Genomic DNA, 14151 nt, shown 5'->3' on the forward strand with positions numbered 1-14151 from the left:
GGGGGTGTATGTATGAGGGGGTGCGTGTGTATGTGTATAGTTGAGCGAGTATAGTTGGGTAATTAGTGTTTGTGTGCTTGTGTGTTTCGGTCTGTGAGCATTGTTACGTAACTGGCACTTTGACACTGAGTCACACACACACAAACTGATTCTCCAATTGCCTTCAGAGATGAGTGGTACCACACATAGTCCCAGGCTAACTGGTGATTTCACTCCCCCCCGCCTCCCCCTTCTCTTTCTTTTCACTCTCACCCTCTTTATCTCCCTCACTCCTCCTCTCCCCGTCTCCAGGTCTCTGAGATGGCAGGAGTACTGCAACGTTAGAAGTTGAGATTAATAAGGCGTTATTCTAAAATAATCTGTCCTTTTTCTTGAGATGTTGACACACTATTATTTATATCCTGTGAATGCCTTCCTGCCTGCCATTGGCTCCAGGACAGTCCTATTCATATTAAGGATATTTATACAATGGGCAGGGCCAAGCATAACATTTTATGCAAAACATACCTTAGGGCATATCAAATATACCTTAGGGAATATAAAATATACCTTAGGGAATATAAAATAAATATACCTTAGGCTGGGTATATAAAATAAATATACCTTAGGGCATATCAAATATACTTTAGGGAATATAAAATATACCTTAGGGAATATAAAATAAATATACCTTAGGGTATATAAAATAAATATACCTTAGGGCATATCAAATATACCTTAGGGAATATAAAATAAATATACCTTAGGGTATATAAAATAAATATACCTTAGGGCATATCAAATATACCTTAGGGAATATAAAATATTACTTGTGGAATATAAAATAAATATACCGTAGGCCATATAAAATATACCTTATGGCATATCAAATATACATTAGGGCATATCAAATATACTTTAGAAATATAAATAAATATATCTTTCAATCATTAGATTGACAGACTGCATGTGTGTGTAAATGTTATAAGTTAGGTCTGTGAGTGGCTGTGGAAACACAACCTTGTGTAATTGTGGAGTTTGAGTTGGACTGAGCTGCCACACAACTTTTTATCAAACTTTAAAGTTTGTGGGTAAATGGTCATACACACAGACTCACACACTCATGCCTTCTCTCTCGCTCTCTCTCTCTCACACACACACTCACACAATGTTGTAAAAAAGTAAAAACTGAGATCTGAGCCCTATTTTATAGTATTTTGTCTTCCTTTCTGTTTTCTTAGTTAGACGGTGCTGTGGGGGTATATTGCCGTCTTTGTCCGCATACACAGACACACGCAGGAACAGGCAGACTAATAACATAACATTAATAAACTTGCGTCTAAACCGCTGCATGTTTACCCACATACCAAAGACAAGGTAGCCTTTCTCAGGGAGCGCAAAGGCACCAAGGTTAGATCAGTGACCCATTGTAGTCTACGACGCCCGGGCTGCCTGCTAGTTATACAATAACAACTTCTCACAACGGCGCCGGGAGCCCGGCTGGAGGAAACCATTCCACCTATCTCAAGAGAAGAAGTTCACGTCAGGCTACTTTTGGGTTGATGTATGGCCTCTCTCTTAGAGGCTGTGGTTTCCCTAGCCTGGGCCAAGACAGGGAATTGTTTTTTTCCAAAATAATCAAACACACGTGATACACACAAAGAGGCAACTGCAAATCATTTAGACATTCACTGCTACTGGGGTAAAATATGCCTTTTTATAGACACATTTGGGAAAAATGTGTTAAATCGCTACGCGTGAGCGCACATACACACGGACGCGCTCACGAAAACACGCACACACAGAGAGAGACAGACACTTACTCTCAGAGGGATAGAAGGGCTGCATGTCGATTTTGTGCACCTCCTTCGCGTAGTACTCCTCCTCGCTCCGCTGGCGCTCGCACGTCGCTGCCCGTTCGTTGGCTTTTTCTTGCAACAGGTCCCGCGTGCTGTTATAGATGGCGACGATGTCCCGGGACACCTCCTCGGGCTCGGGAAAGTTCTCAGGGGGGCTCGTGAGCTTCAGCTTGCTCAGAATCTGCCCTCGGATCGCCTCTATCCGCTTCTTCATAAACTGGTCCATATCCAGCGTACTACATGTTGACAAACTGACGGCCACTGTGGCTACATCCAAGGTCAAGATTAGACTTAAAATGTAGTAGTTCATCTTTATCAAATCAAATAGTACAGCAGCCTTTTGAATTTTTTTTTTTTTTAGATGAACGAAACGAGTTGTGGGAAGTTAAACAAAATGGAAAAAAACACTTACATTATTTACCCCAAATGGAAAAAAGGAAGAAATATTTACACTTAACGTGCCTGCCGAAGCCTTATGTTATTCTAGATGTCGTTTCTAGTATCAGCGACCCTTAAATGTCACTTGAAAATCCATTAATGTACCTTGAAAGCGAAATGATCTGTATAATCCGTTATAAAGGCACCGCAGGGGGAAGCAGTAATATGACATTCCCTATAACTTCATAATAAATGCCCCGACAACTAGTGCGTAAAGCTAACCAAACGCCCACTAAACGGCTCTCAAATTAAGCACAATTTTTTTGTGAAGAACAACAATATAAAACCAACGAGTTCGCTATATCCAGCTGAACAACACAGACGTAAAGCGTGCCGCGGGTTTGCGCCCCGCATCAGAACGCTGGGCTTCCCAACTGTGGCCAGTTCTGCGCTCGACACAAGTCCGTCTTTGATTTCTCTGTGTGAAGGAAGATTTAAAATCCCGATGAACTGTGCATTGACTTCCCTGACGAAGAAGGTTAACCCGTCCTGGCACGAGAAGCGAGTCGATTTGGAAGCGAAAACTTAACTGTGTTTTTAACACATGCGTTTCAGTCTATTGCAGGACAGTGAAAACAAGGTGTAAAAAAAGGTGAAGTAAGTTGACTATTATCGAGAAGTTTCCACCAAAAATATAACGAGTTTACAGAGCTTCCCCGTGTCCTTCTTTCCCTTCACTAAAAAACGGTTACGATATGCTCCTCTGCGTTACGCACGCCAGGGGACAGCATCAACTCACGGCCGCTAGTAGAATATTTATAAGAGTTAGGGTTAGGTAGGGTGTGGGTTATAAGAGACTATCTCAGCCCCGTGCTCCCCCTTCTACAATTTGAAGCCGTGGTCAATTTAGTCACTTTCGGACCGGGGGACTCCTTCAACTCCAGGTTAAGAGACTATTTATTGTAAATATGAGTGTTCGGCATGCCCAACGGGACAGTGCCACCACGGGGTCCTAACGCCGGAAGGATCGTTTGACGTCCACACAGCGCTTTGAAGGAGTAGGGCTACTATATGCGCCGAGTAGACATAATATCTCACTATTTATTTTTTGGCGCTTGTTCTAAGAGGACAAAATAAGATGCTTTAGGCCGAAAGGTAATTTATAAATGGCCCAGCAGGGAGAATAGTATTGTTGGCCTTCCAGAGGAATGCTGTGCTTGAGTTGAATGGTCAAATACAGGGATATGTCTATGAGCTTATAGAACATTATCTGTGGGCTCCAGGAGTGGGGAAGACTAAGACTGTGTTGTCTATGATTACTTTTTATTATGGTTACTAACACCCCCCCCCCCCCCCCCCCCGGGACAGGAACCTCCTCTCCTCCGCTCTTCTCCTCCTTTTCATACCTCCTCTCCTTTCATCTACTCTCCTCTCTTCTCCTCCTCTTCATACCTCCTCTCCTTTCATCTACTCTCCTCTCTTCTCCTCCACGCTCCTCTCCTCCTCTCTTTTCCTCCCTGCTCCACTCTCCTCTTCTTTCCCACAGTAACACCATTGGTGTGCCAGGTTGATTTACGTTTATGCTCCTCAGAAAATTCCCACTTTTTTCATCATTTGCCAAACCTTTATTCCTGCCCCTCCTTTTTCAAGACCCCCCCCCCCCCCCCCCCAAAGCCAGCCATTCATCAGGTGTGACAGGCTCTCATTCATCAGGTGTGACAGGCTCTCAGACCCCCCCCACCCCCCAGGCGCTCAGAATCCAGACCACTGGTGTGAACCAGATGTGGTCACTAAATCAGAACCACAGAGACAGATGTGAGCGCAATAGAGGTGTGTGTGTGTGGTGTGTGTGGAGTGTAGCAGAAAGAGTATGTATGTGTGGTGTGGGGTGTGTGTGTGTTGGGGGGTTTTGTATGGAGTGTGTGTGGTTGGTTGGGTATGTGGGTGGGGTGTGTGTGTGTGTATGGAGTGTGTGGGTGGGGTGTGTGTGTGAGTGGGGTGTGTGTCTGTGGTTGGAGGGGTCAGGGAGCTGGGGAGATACAGTTCATGTATCTCAAACACCTGCTAATGCTAACCCTAACCCAAACACCTGCTCATCACAGAACAAAATACACTCTCCTACAGCCTCAGAGCAAAGTACCATCCAGCAGTCAGACAGAGGCCAGGGGGTTAGAGAAAGGCTGCTCACCCTGACCACTCACTTTAAGTCTCCTAACAGCAACTTCTTCATTCAGCAAACATGTTTTTACAAAGAAGCATTGAGGGAGATTTGAAACTGCAGCAAACACCCATCCTCTGCTACACCTACTCTACTGGCTCAGGAACATGACACAGACAGTATGTCTCTGAATACTAATATTCACTACTGAGAACAACTTGTCTTGGGTGCATAGATCTTTTTTTTTTATAAAAAAAAAAAAAAAGAAGAGTAACATAAAGGTTTATGTACAGGATTCATAGGAGGTGTTAATAACAGGCTGTTGAACAACATTTAATATCAAATACTGGGCTTCAGATGCCATCTCCCAGGCTGGTCAGGTGTGGGTCAGACAGGTGTGGGTCCGACAAACCACCATGATGGAGCAGCTCATGAAACAGTTAGGGTGGACGCAGGGAGGGGAAGAGGGGTCAGTCTGACCCGCTGTTGTAGTCTCCACCCCCGCCAGCCTCCACCCCATCCTCCTCGCTCTCCTTGTCCCAGTCCTTCATGGAGGCGCCCATCATGTAGTCATCTCTCAGAACACTCCACGCTGGCTTCTCCTCTGCTCCCTGTGCACACACACGCACACGCACGCACACGCACACACGCACAATTAGCTTTATTCAACATGCAAGTTCACACAAACAAGGAATTTATTTTGGCAGGAAGGTGCATACAATAAACATAATAATCTTAAATATAAAAAGTAGAAACATTTCAAGTCTAAATAATTCTAAAACAATACTATACAATGTAAGATTTAAAATCCTATATAAAAAAATAAATAAGAGTGCAATATGACTGTTATAGGATAGAGCACCATGACTTATGAGATATACACACATACACACACACATACCATACACACAGACAAAATACAGACACACACACACCATACACACACCATAAACAGACACAAAACTGATTTATTTATGTCACATCACAGATACGCAAGACACCTAACAGCTCAACCATGCAAATATATATTGTTATAAATATGTTCGCTGACTTAATGATATGTCAAGTTCTGAAAGTCCAGAAAACTACAACTGTCACTCCCAACATTCTGTAGACAACAGTGCCATCTTCAGGATGGACAGAGAAACTACACCAGACCATGCAGGAGCCAGGCCCTCGTCCTGCATTCTGCAGCATCTCACACAGAGACCCACAGCTACAGATGCCCTCAGTGGGGCAGAGACCAGAACCCACCGTGTGTTTGAAGGTGGCGGCCCCCCCGGCAGCGCCCCCCCCGGCCTCGGCCCCCCCGGCCTCGGCCCCCCGCAGGACGCTGATGAAGTCCCTTCTGGAGACGGAGGACAGCAGCTTGGCCTTCTTCCTCTCTGAGCCGCCCGCCTCCTTCACCTTCTCATCCAGAGTCTTCTGGTGGCTCCTCACGGCATTGAACAGCTGCACCACACCCCTGAGAACGGCAGACACACAGAGACACACACACATACACACACAGACGAGACACACACAGAGACACACACACACACACGAGACACACACACACACACAGACGAGACACACACACACACACACACACGAGACACACACACACACAGACGAGACAATAAACATTTCAGAATTCTAACCAACCTGGCATCTTTGCTTGTATGGCTACCAGGGCTCGACAATAACGATGGCCCGGGGCCAGTAAAAAAGTAACGTCGGGACAGTTAAACTAGCAACTCACTGTCCCGATCGGGCACTGAAAAGCATTGATTGAAGAAAAAAAAGAAAAGTGCATTGTAAAACTTAACATCCTGCATGTTTTGCCATCTGCTAAATACATAAATAACTTAGCAGTTCGTGGGGCGCAACGTTGGCCAATCAAGAGTTGAGTAGTGAGTGACGAGTGGTTGTCAAATTGTACTTCCGTAATCTAAATAATTCTTTTGACAACTGGCGCGAGACACTGAAGTGAAGATGGCAGCAAAGTAGCGCTACGAGCTCAAACGGAAGCAACTTTTTAAATGTAACTAAGATGCACTGTGTCGTCTGTCGTATGTTCCCGTCTAAAGCAGACAAAAGTGGATCTTTTTACACAGGCACCGACAATTTTCGAAAACAATCCTTGACCAGCCATGCTAATAGCAGACAGCACCTGGTTTGCATGACAGCTAAGCGGCTGGTTGCCGTTCGCCTTATTCCCCCGGGCTATTGAACTGCAGCAGAAGAATGGTGTCGACTTGGGTACTCAGTATCATACTGATGAAACACTATGGAAGCTTTTATATATTAGCATTGAGGGACCAGAGGTTTCAGTTTCAGCCTGACAGAGCTGTGCAGAGATGGCTGTCAGCAGGGGAGAGAACACGTCATGTTTGAGGTTAAAAGTAAATTGTTTTGCTGACTATTACCTTTTTAGTTTTTATCACTAGAAATGTGATTTCATTTTTGTTGTTTAAATATCCAGGATGTGTTTAATAAATGGTTAAACATGTTAACAGAATAACATAACTTATAAATCTTTGGTTTTGTTGTAACAATGATAAATTACAACTTTTGGAGGGGGGCCAGTAAAAATTGTCTTGGGGCCAGTAAGTTTCGAACCCACTGGCCCGGTGTGGCCAGTGGAATTTTGTTTTAACGTTGAGCGCTGGCTACTCTTCGAGGCTGCATTTGTTATGTTCAAGTCTCTGTAAACGTTGGAAGTTGTGTCATAGAAACCGAACAATAAAGCCCAAAAACGATGCTCTCCACCCCCTGTGCAGTAGCAGTACTGGTTATGAGGATGCAGAGGACTGCTTGCGACGTGTGGGTAGATTGCGATATTTGTATTAAAGTTCGGTTGGTAATTTTATGGTGTGAATGCAGGCTCTGCCGTGGTTAGCATGTTAGTGTCAAAATCCATATTGTAGGTCAAATTCATTCTGCTATTCATTCTATAACGTTCCTACCATCCACCACTATGTGTGAGAGAGAGTGCGTGTGTGGCCGACCTGGTCCACCACTATGTGTGAGAGAGAGTGCGTGTGTGGCCAACCTGGTCCACCACTATGTGTGAGAGAGAGTGCGTGTGTGGCCAACCTGGTCCACCACTATGTGTGAGAGAGAGTGCGTGTGGCCAACCTGGTCCACCACTATGTGTGAGAGAGAGTGCGTGTGTGGCCAACCTGGTCCACCACTATGTGTGAGAGAGAGTGCGTGTGGCCAACCTGGTCCACCACTATGAGTGAGAGAGAGTGCGTGTGTGGCCAACCTGGTCCACCACTATGTGTGAGAGAGAGTGCGTGTGTGGCCAACCTGGTCCACCACTATGTGTGAGAGAGAGTGCGTGTGTGGCCAACCTGGTCCACCACTATGTGTGAGAGAGAGTGCGTGTGTGGCCAACCTGGTCCACCACTATGTGTGAGAGAGAGTGCGTGTGTGGCCAACCTGGTCCACCACTATGTGTGAGAGAGAGTGCGTGTGTGGCCAACCTGGTCCACCACTATGTGTGAGAGAGAGTGCGTGTGTGGCCAACCTGGTCCACCACTATGTGTGAGAGAGAGTGCGTGTGTGGCCAACCTGGTCCACCACTATGTGTGAGAGAGAGTGCGTGTGTGGCCAACCTGGTCCACCACTATGTGTGAGAGAGAGTGCGTGTGTGGCCAACCTGGTCCACCACTATGTGTGAGAGAGAGTGCGTGTGTGGCCAACCTGGTCCACCACTATGTGTGAGAGAGAGTGCGTGTGTGGCCAACCTGGTCCACCACTATGTGTGAGAGAGAGTGCGTGTGTGGCCAACCTGGTCCACCACTATGTGTGAGAGAGAGTGCGTGTGTGGCCAACCTGGTCCACCACTATGTGTGAGAGAGAGTGCGTGTGTGGCCAACCTGGTCCACCACTATGTGTGAGAGAGAGTGCGTGTGTGGCCAACCTGGTAGCGATCCTCTGAAGGCTCCTCTCACTCTCTCGGTCCTTCACCACATCAGGCTTCTGTCTGCACATCTCCTCCCAGGCTCTCCTCTTCTCCACCTGCCAGACAGCAACACAGCACCATTACAGCAACACAGCACCACAACAGCATCTCCACGCATACACACAATAATAACTAGGGCAGTTCCCACTCAGTCGACTAGTCGATTTTCTGGTCGATATGCTCTTGGTCGACTAAGATTTTTTTTAGTCTGAGTGTGAGATCTTATTCCCGCGTGTGTCACCATTGCTGAATTAAAGAAATGTTCTACAGAAATTGTAGATTATATTATTTAAGACAAATAAATCTACTCTAAAAATATATATATTTAACAGAAAAGGTGTTACCGTTTTCCCTTTCGTTAATCTGCGCTTTGTTTTGTTAGTTTTTTGCACACGGCACGAGCACAATTGTCTGCCGAACTACAAACTCTGCCATAGCCTACTTTGTCGGTGTTATTAGGCAAAATAGCAAATAAATCTGTGGTATGGCAGCATTTCATTTACAGTACATTTACATAGTACTGGGTGACTCAAAAAACATTGAATGCAAACTCTGCCAACAACGGTTTATTTTTCATAGTTCGACGTTGAATATGATGTAGCCTACCACCTGAAAACCATAAATTGGCCTACTTCGCTCATGCTAACACACACTGGGTTGAAACATGAATATGCCTATTATAAGAATCACATCCAAATCGAATGACTATCTTCTCCGGCCAAGACAACACAATTTTTCTCTGTTGCACCGTTCCCCACTCGGCTTCTACGTAAATTCGCATGCTGCACTTTTTTCAGGCAGTGATGCATACTGATTTGCATGTTAAACAAATAATATTTTTAATTTGTAGTACATTGTAATAGATAATAAATAATAACCAATCAGGCATTTTGTATTATATCGGCATTCTGTAACATCAGGACTGGTGACATGTGAAGTATTATTAGTAATAGCTTATTTTATAGTGGCTGAATCTGGAATGTCTAGCAGCTACATTGAGTCAGATAGGGAAAATGTTTGTACATTTATGTTTGTCTAGTTGTCAATCTCCCTTCTTACGTATGTATTTCTTTCATATTATCTCTTAAAACAGTGAGGTAAAACATCACACAAAATGGTTTGATGATAAACATTGTGACATTTATAGAAAAAAAAAATAACTTTTCAAATTTCGATTAGTCGATTTTCAGAAGTGCTAGTCGAGTTTTGGTCGACCAAAGAAAATCTTAGTCGGGACAGCCCTACTAATAACACTGTGTTCATTTAGCATTAGCACACACTATTAGACTTGGACCTGCGATCTCTTGACCTGCAGTCACATGCTTTACCACTGAGCTACACCCATCGCTGACTGCATACCAGGGGATGTAGAGTCAATGGATCAGACATATTTTTGGATAAATGTATCTTTCACAGCTTGGATAAGTGCTTAGTGTAATTTACCACGTCTTTATTAGTTAACTACTGTAATCGCGATATTGCTTGTTACGCTGAATTTAAGTAACTGAAATGTTAAGTAGCTGAAATGTTCTTGTTGCACCATACTTGCCAGCTGAGATGTACCTGGGAAATACAGACCATTCCTTGACTCAAAAACACTGCTTGAACAAGGCTGATCCTATAACTTCAGCTGTTATTTATTTGTGCACTAATATGTTGTTTCTGCTGGAAGAATTAAAGTAAAATGTCTCTTGCCTGTTTCTTCCGTTCCAGCTGCTCTTTCCTTTCCTGCTCCCTCCTCCTGTCCAGCTGCTTGTTCTTCAGCAGAATGCTAGGCTTGCTGGCGGGAGTTTTCTTCTGCAGGATCTTGGCCATGGCCTCGGCCCAGCCCGCATTAGGGTTACCCTCCTCTTCACTGTTCTTATTTACCTCCAACCTGCTCCCTCCATCTTCCTCCTCCGCCTGTCCTCCTTCACTCTCTCCTTCCTTTCCTCCATCGTCAGACTCGTTTCTTTCGCTCCTCTCGTCCTCAGACAGCCCTCCATCGCTCCCTCCCTCCTCCTCTTCTCCATCACTCTCTCCGGCAGAGGCGTTGTCGCTGCTGCTGGGAACTTTCCAGTGCTCTGCGTCACCTGAGAAAGAAGCAAGAAGTTGTTGTTCGCGGCGCTGGCTAACTTCAAAACAAATTTATTAATCACAGCGATGCGTAATCTGGCAACACTGGTGATGGCAAAATCGATCAAACTAGCTAGTTCACCCTGACAGCTAGATTAAGTTTATGGATATATAATATGGCTGAGTAGCTACTGGACTGGTTTACTACTCGTCCTGAGCTAGCCTGCGTGGTATGCTTTCGTATCAGAAATCCACTGCCAGCTAGCTAACTAACCAGCTAGCAACCAACGACATAGCTAACTGAAGAGTCCAGTTGGGCTGTAAATAGCGGAGACTGCAACGGTCAACTTTTTAACAAATCGATGAAGCCAGACACAACTGTAATTTAAGCATTTAAAGGAATCAATGGAAATGAAATACAGTAACATTACCTAATAACTCAGGCGAGATTCTCACATGTGTTTCTTTGACAGTCGCCATTATTGTACCGGAACTGAATAGCGAAGTGCAGTGCACCAGTAAAACCTTTCCGTGTTGAAATATAAAGAAGGTTTCCGGTCCTCGCAACCTGTCCACAAGGGGGCAACTACAGTGTGGCACATAATATCAACTTTCTTCAAGATATTAAAGGAGACATGACATGTTGTTTTTGGATGCTTTTATATAGGCCTTAGTGGTCCCCTAATACTGTATCAGAAGTCTCTTTCCCGAAATTCAGCCTTGGTGCAGAATTACAGACACTATAGCAGTCCCACAAGGAGCTTTCCTCAGAACGCGCTGTTTTGGTGTCTGTAGCTTTAAATGCTAATGAGGAGCGGAGGAGCGGCACCATGCGCTAATGTTTACAATGGATGTATCGCAATGGCTGTAGCCCCGTTGCTGTAAGATGCCTCGAATTTGCCCATTCTCATCTGATAACCTTGGTTTGCAGAGGTACACAGTCAGTCATTTCAATGAGGGGAAAGGCGGATATCGCGCGCGCCATAACACCAACAGCAGAACGGTTATCCAAATAACAAAGAAGTGTACAACACTCACGTTACAGCATGTATATTCACACACATACTTGATGCTATATACCTTTCCATTAGCGACAGTAACTCAGCTGTTAGCTGCAGAGCTAATGTTACAGCCACATTCTAAGGGTAGCAAGCTAGATAACCATATACAGTAAAGCTACAAAATGATATAGCGTTAGTTAACTTACTTGTCCGAGGTTAGTAGCTGGACGAAGGAGAGTTAGTACTTATCCAGAATTTAATTTCAGCAAGGCCAGTTTTGTATTATCTCAAGTTGAGGAAACAGTCGTGGATGAAGTGTTTGGCGCAGACATACAAAACAAATGCCTACAACAGAAGTTGTGTAGGCGCATTTCCAGAGAAAGTAAAATTAAGATACTGGGTCTTCAGAGGCTCGGATGAAGGAACTGTAAAAAGATTTTTGTTTTCCTTTGTACATCCAAACTGAGCAAATGTAATGCTTCGTTCGTTTCCAAGCCATGATGTCTCTCAAGGATAAAAACACTTGCACGGTCGTAGCTCAGTTTCTTATTGGCGGGCCAGATTCTCTGGGCGGGCAGAGAGAGGTGAGGTAACCTTCCTCCTTGTGACGTAACAAAGAGGAGATTTTCAAACAGAGCAATTGATCTTTCATTTTCTGAAAGGCGGAGAAGAACACCCAGGGCTTGGTTTACACCTATCGAAAATTCTAGCCACTGGGGGACCAAAGGCAGGCTAGGGGAACTCATATTAATGTTAAATAACCTCCTAAAGTGAAGTTTTCATGTCATGTCACCTTTAAGTGATCGTGGAAGAATGACCTTGTGTTAGATGGTCCACTTGATGCGTCAAACACTGGATTTTGGCGATTTATCTTCACATTTCCAGAGATAATTTTTTCATATTTCTTAATATATTTAATATTTAATAAGGGAGTCAGGTGGCTGAGTGGTGAGGGAATCGGGCTAGTAATCCGAAGGTTCAGAATCAGAATCAGAATGGGATTTATTCGCCATGAAAGTTTGCACAGACAAGGAATTTGCTTTGGCAGAAGGTGCATACAATAAACATATACCTAAAATTTAAATATGTGGACTAACTATACTAAGGGTACATAAACTAGCAGTACTAAGTGGGATTAGAATATAATTAAATATACAATAAAATAAAATATAAGTTGCCAATTACAATATAAAAATACAAAAATACAAATACTACAAAAAATACAAATGTACAAGATACCATGTTGTAAGGCAGTGCAAAAAGCAGTGTGTTTTAAGCAAGAAGTCATTAGAGTCAGTGTGGTCCCTTGGCCTTGTTGAAGAGGCCAACACGAGTTGCCAGTTCGATTCCCGGTCATGCAAACTGATGTTGTGTCCTTGGGCAAGGCACTTCACCCTACTTGCCTCAGGGGAATGTCCCTGTACTTACTGTAAGTCGCTCTGGATAAGAGCGTCTGCTAAATGACTAAATGTAAATGTTAATATATCTTAACAATGTTCGCATGCCTTTTGTAATAGGATGAAAGAATGAGTTAGGTGGGTTAAGGAATCTGACTGGCTCCAAAACAGTAAGCACACATGCTCCATAAAAGTGTGTATAAGAGTGTATACCTACAGACTGTACTGTACCTAAATGACTAGAACAGGTAAACTACCTGACCTACCTAGCCAGGAGAGACTGAGTCACATGACCGGAAGTAGTCCGAGCAGAGATCAGGAACTGAGGGGAAGTGAGTGTCCGTCAAGATGTGTGGCGGTGAGATGCTGCTGGTAACAGCATGGCGACAACAAGAGCAGGTGTGTCCGGTCTGGGTGGCTGAGTCACTTTCAACGGATCACTTTCACTATGTCTCTGTCTCTCTCTCGCACACACATACATACACACTAGCGCAATCACACACCTGTGTGTTTCTCACACACAGTCTTCCGGGCGGCTGTGTTACTTGACCCAGCGAGCGGTGAGGAGTTCTGTGAGCTGTTGTAGAGGAGGACTCTTCTGGTATCCAGGTCTCCCTGCTCTCGCATGTCTCCGTACAAACTGAGTAAGTCACCTCACTGTACCACAGAGCTCAGGGGAACAAGGGAAGGGTCATTGCTATGACAAGTATTCACATTTATACAATGTTTTAGTAGACGGGTTTATCCAAAGGGACAATTAGTGTTGATATTCTTATTGATTAATAATTTGTATGGATACGTTGTTTTTGATTCTGTGTTTAGACTTATATGCAGGTACTGGTGATCCTGTAGTCTGCTGCTGTGGTAGTGGGTTATAACTTTGAGTGTCCTTAGTGAAATAGAGAACATTTATTAGCTAACCCTAACAAATCAATGTCCCCTTTAGTATCTGTCATGCAAATACAACATGTGATCAAACCCTAAACATAACATTGCGAAACCACCTCTACTGAACACAAAACAAATTAAATCTTCCATTTGTCTTTACGGGTCATACATTCTATTCAGACATTACATCCATCAATTGCCCCTCAACTAATTTTCAAACTAAATGTTTTCCTGTCCAACTTTGACTGTAAGTCATAAAAAATATATGTTTAGATATACATATATATATAACTATACAGTCTCAACTGACCGATGTAGTCAAGCCTCTGTTTCTGATGGGGTGTGATGTTGGCTCCAGCGGTTAGCAGCCAGGTGAGCTAGAGGCAGAGGCAGCGCGTCTCTGCTGGAGGCGGAGGCAGCGCGTCTCTGCTGGGGCGGAGGCAGCGCGTCTCTGCTGGGGCGGAGGCAGCGTGTCTCTGCTGGA

General features: G+C 44.3%; 2 protein-coding genes across 2 annotated transcripts in view; both read right to left on the reverse strand.

Annotated features, from left to right (window-relative positions):
* Positions 1–2833, reverse strand: part of tgfb2 (transforming growth factor, beta 2) — a 36069-nt gene extending 33236 nt beyond the window's left edge. Inside the window, exon 1 of the mRNA XM_067238606.1 lies at positions 1803–2833. Coding sequence (XP_067094707.1) covers positions 1803–2148 — 346 coding nt within the window. The 5' untranslated portion in view covers positions 2149–2833. The remainder of the gene's footprint in view (positions 1–1802) is intronic.
* Positions 2834–4633: 1800 nt separating this feature from the next.
* On the reverse strand, positions 4634–10868 carry rrp15 (ribosomal RNA processing 15 homolog). Its single transcript, XM_067238607.1, has 5 exons — positions 10813–10868; positions 10022–10398; positions 8285–8382; positions 5629–5839; positions 4634–4985 (listed from the first exon to the last, which is right to left on the reverse strand). Exons 1-5 carry the CDS (start codon positions 10859–10861, stop codon positions 4845–4847), a joined length of 876 nt encoding a protein of 291 aa, XP_067094708.1. The 5' UTR covers positions 10862–10868; the 3' UTR covers positions 4634–4844.
* Between the last annotated feature and the right edge of the window lie 3283 nt (positions 10869–14151).

This window comes from Osmerus mordax, chromosome 6 (assembly GCF_038355195.1).
Source record: "Osmerus mordax isolate fOsmMor3 chromosome 6, fOsmMor3.pri, whole genome shotgun sequence".
NCBI lineage: Eukaryota > Metazoa > Chordata > Actinopteri > Osmeriformes > Osmeridae > Osmerus > Osmerus mordax.

Bases quoted from the DNA above. Each gene is read 5' to 3' on its own strand.
- rrp15 (XM_067238607.1), bottom strand. From the start codon at position 10,861: ATGGCGACTGTCAAAGAAACACATGTGAGAATCTCGCCTGAGTTATTA. The intron at 10,399-10,812 runs GTAATGTTACTG...CTTCTTTCTCAG, and splicing joins AATCTCGCCTGAGTTATTAG to GTGACGCAGAGCACTGGAAA. The intron at 5,840-8,284 runs GTTGGCCACACA...TGCCGTTCTCAG, and splicing joins CTTCAGAGGATCGCTACCAG to GGGTGTGGTGCAGCTGTTCA.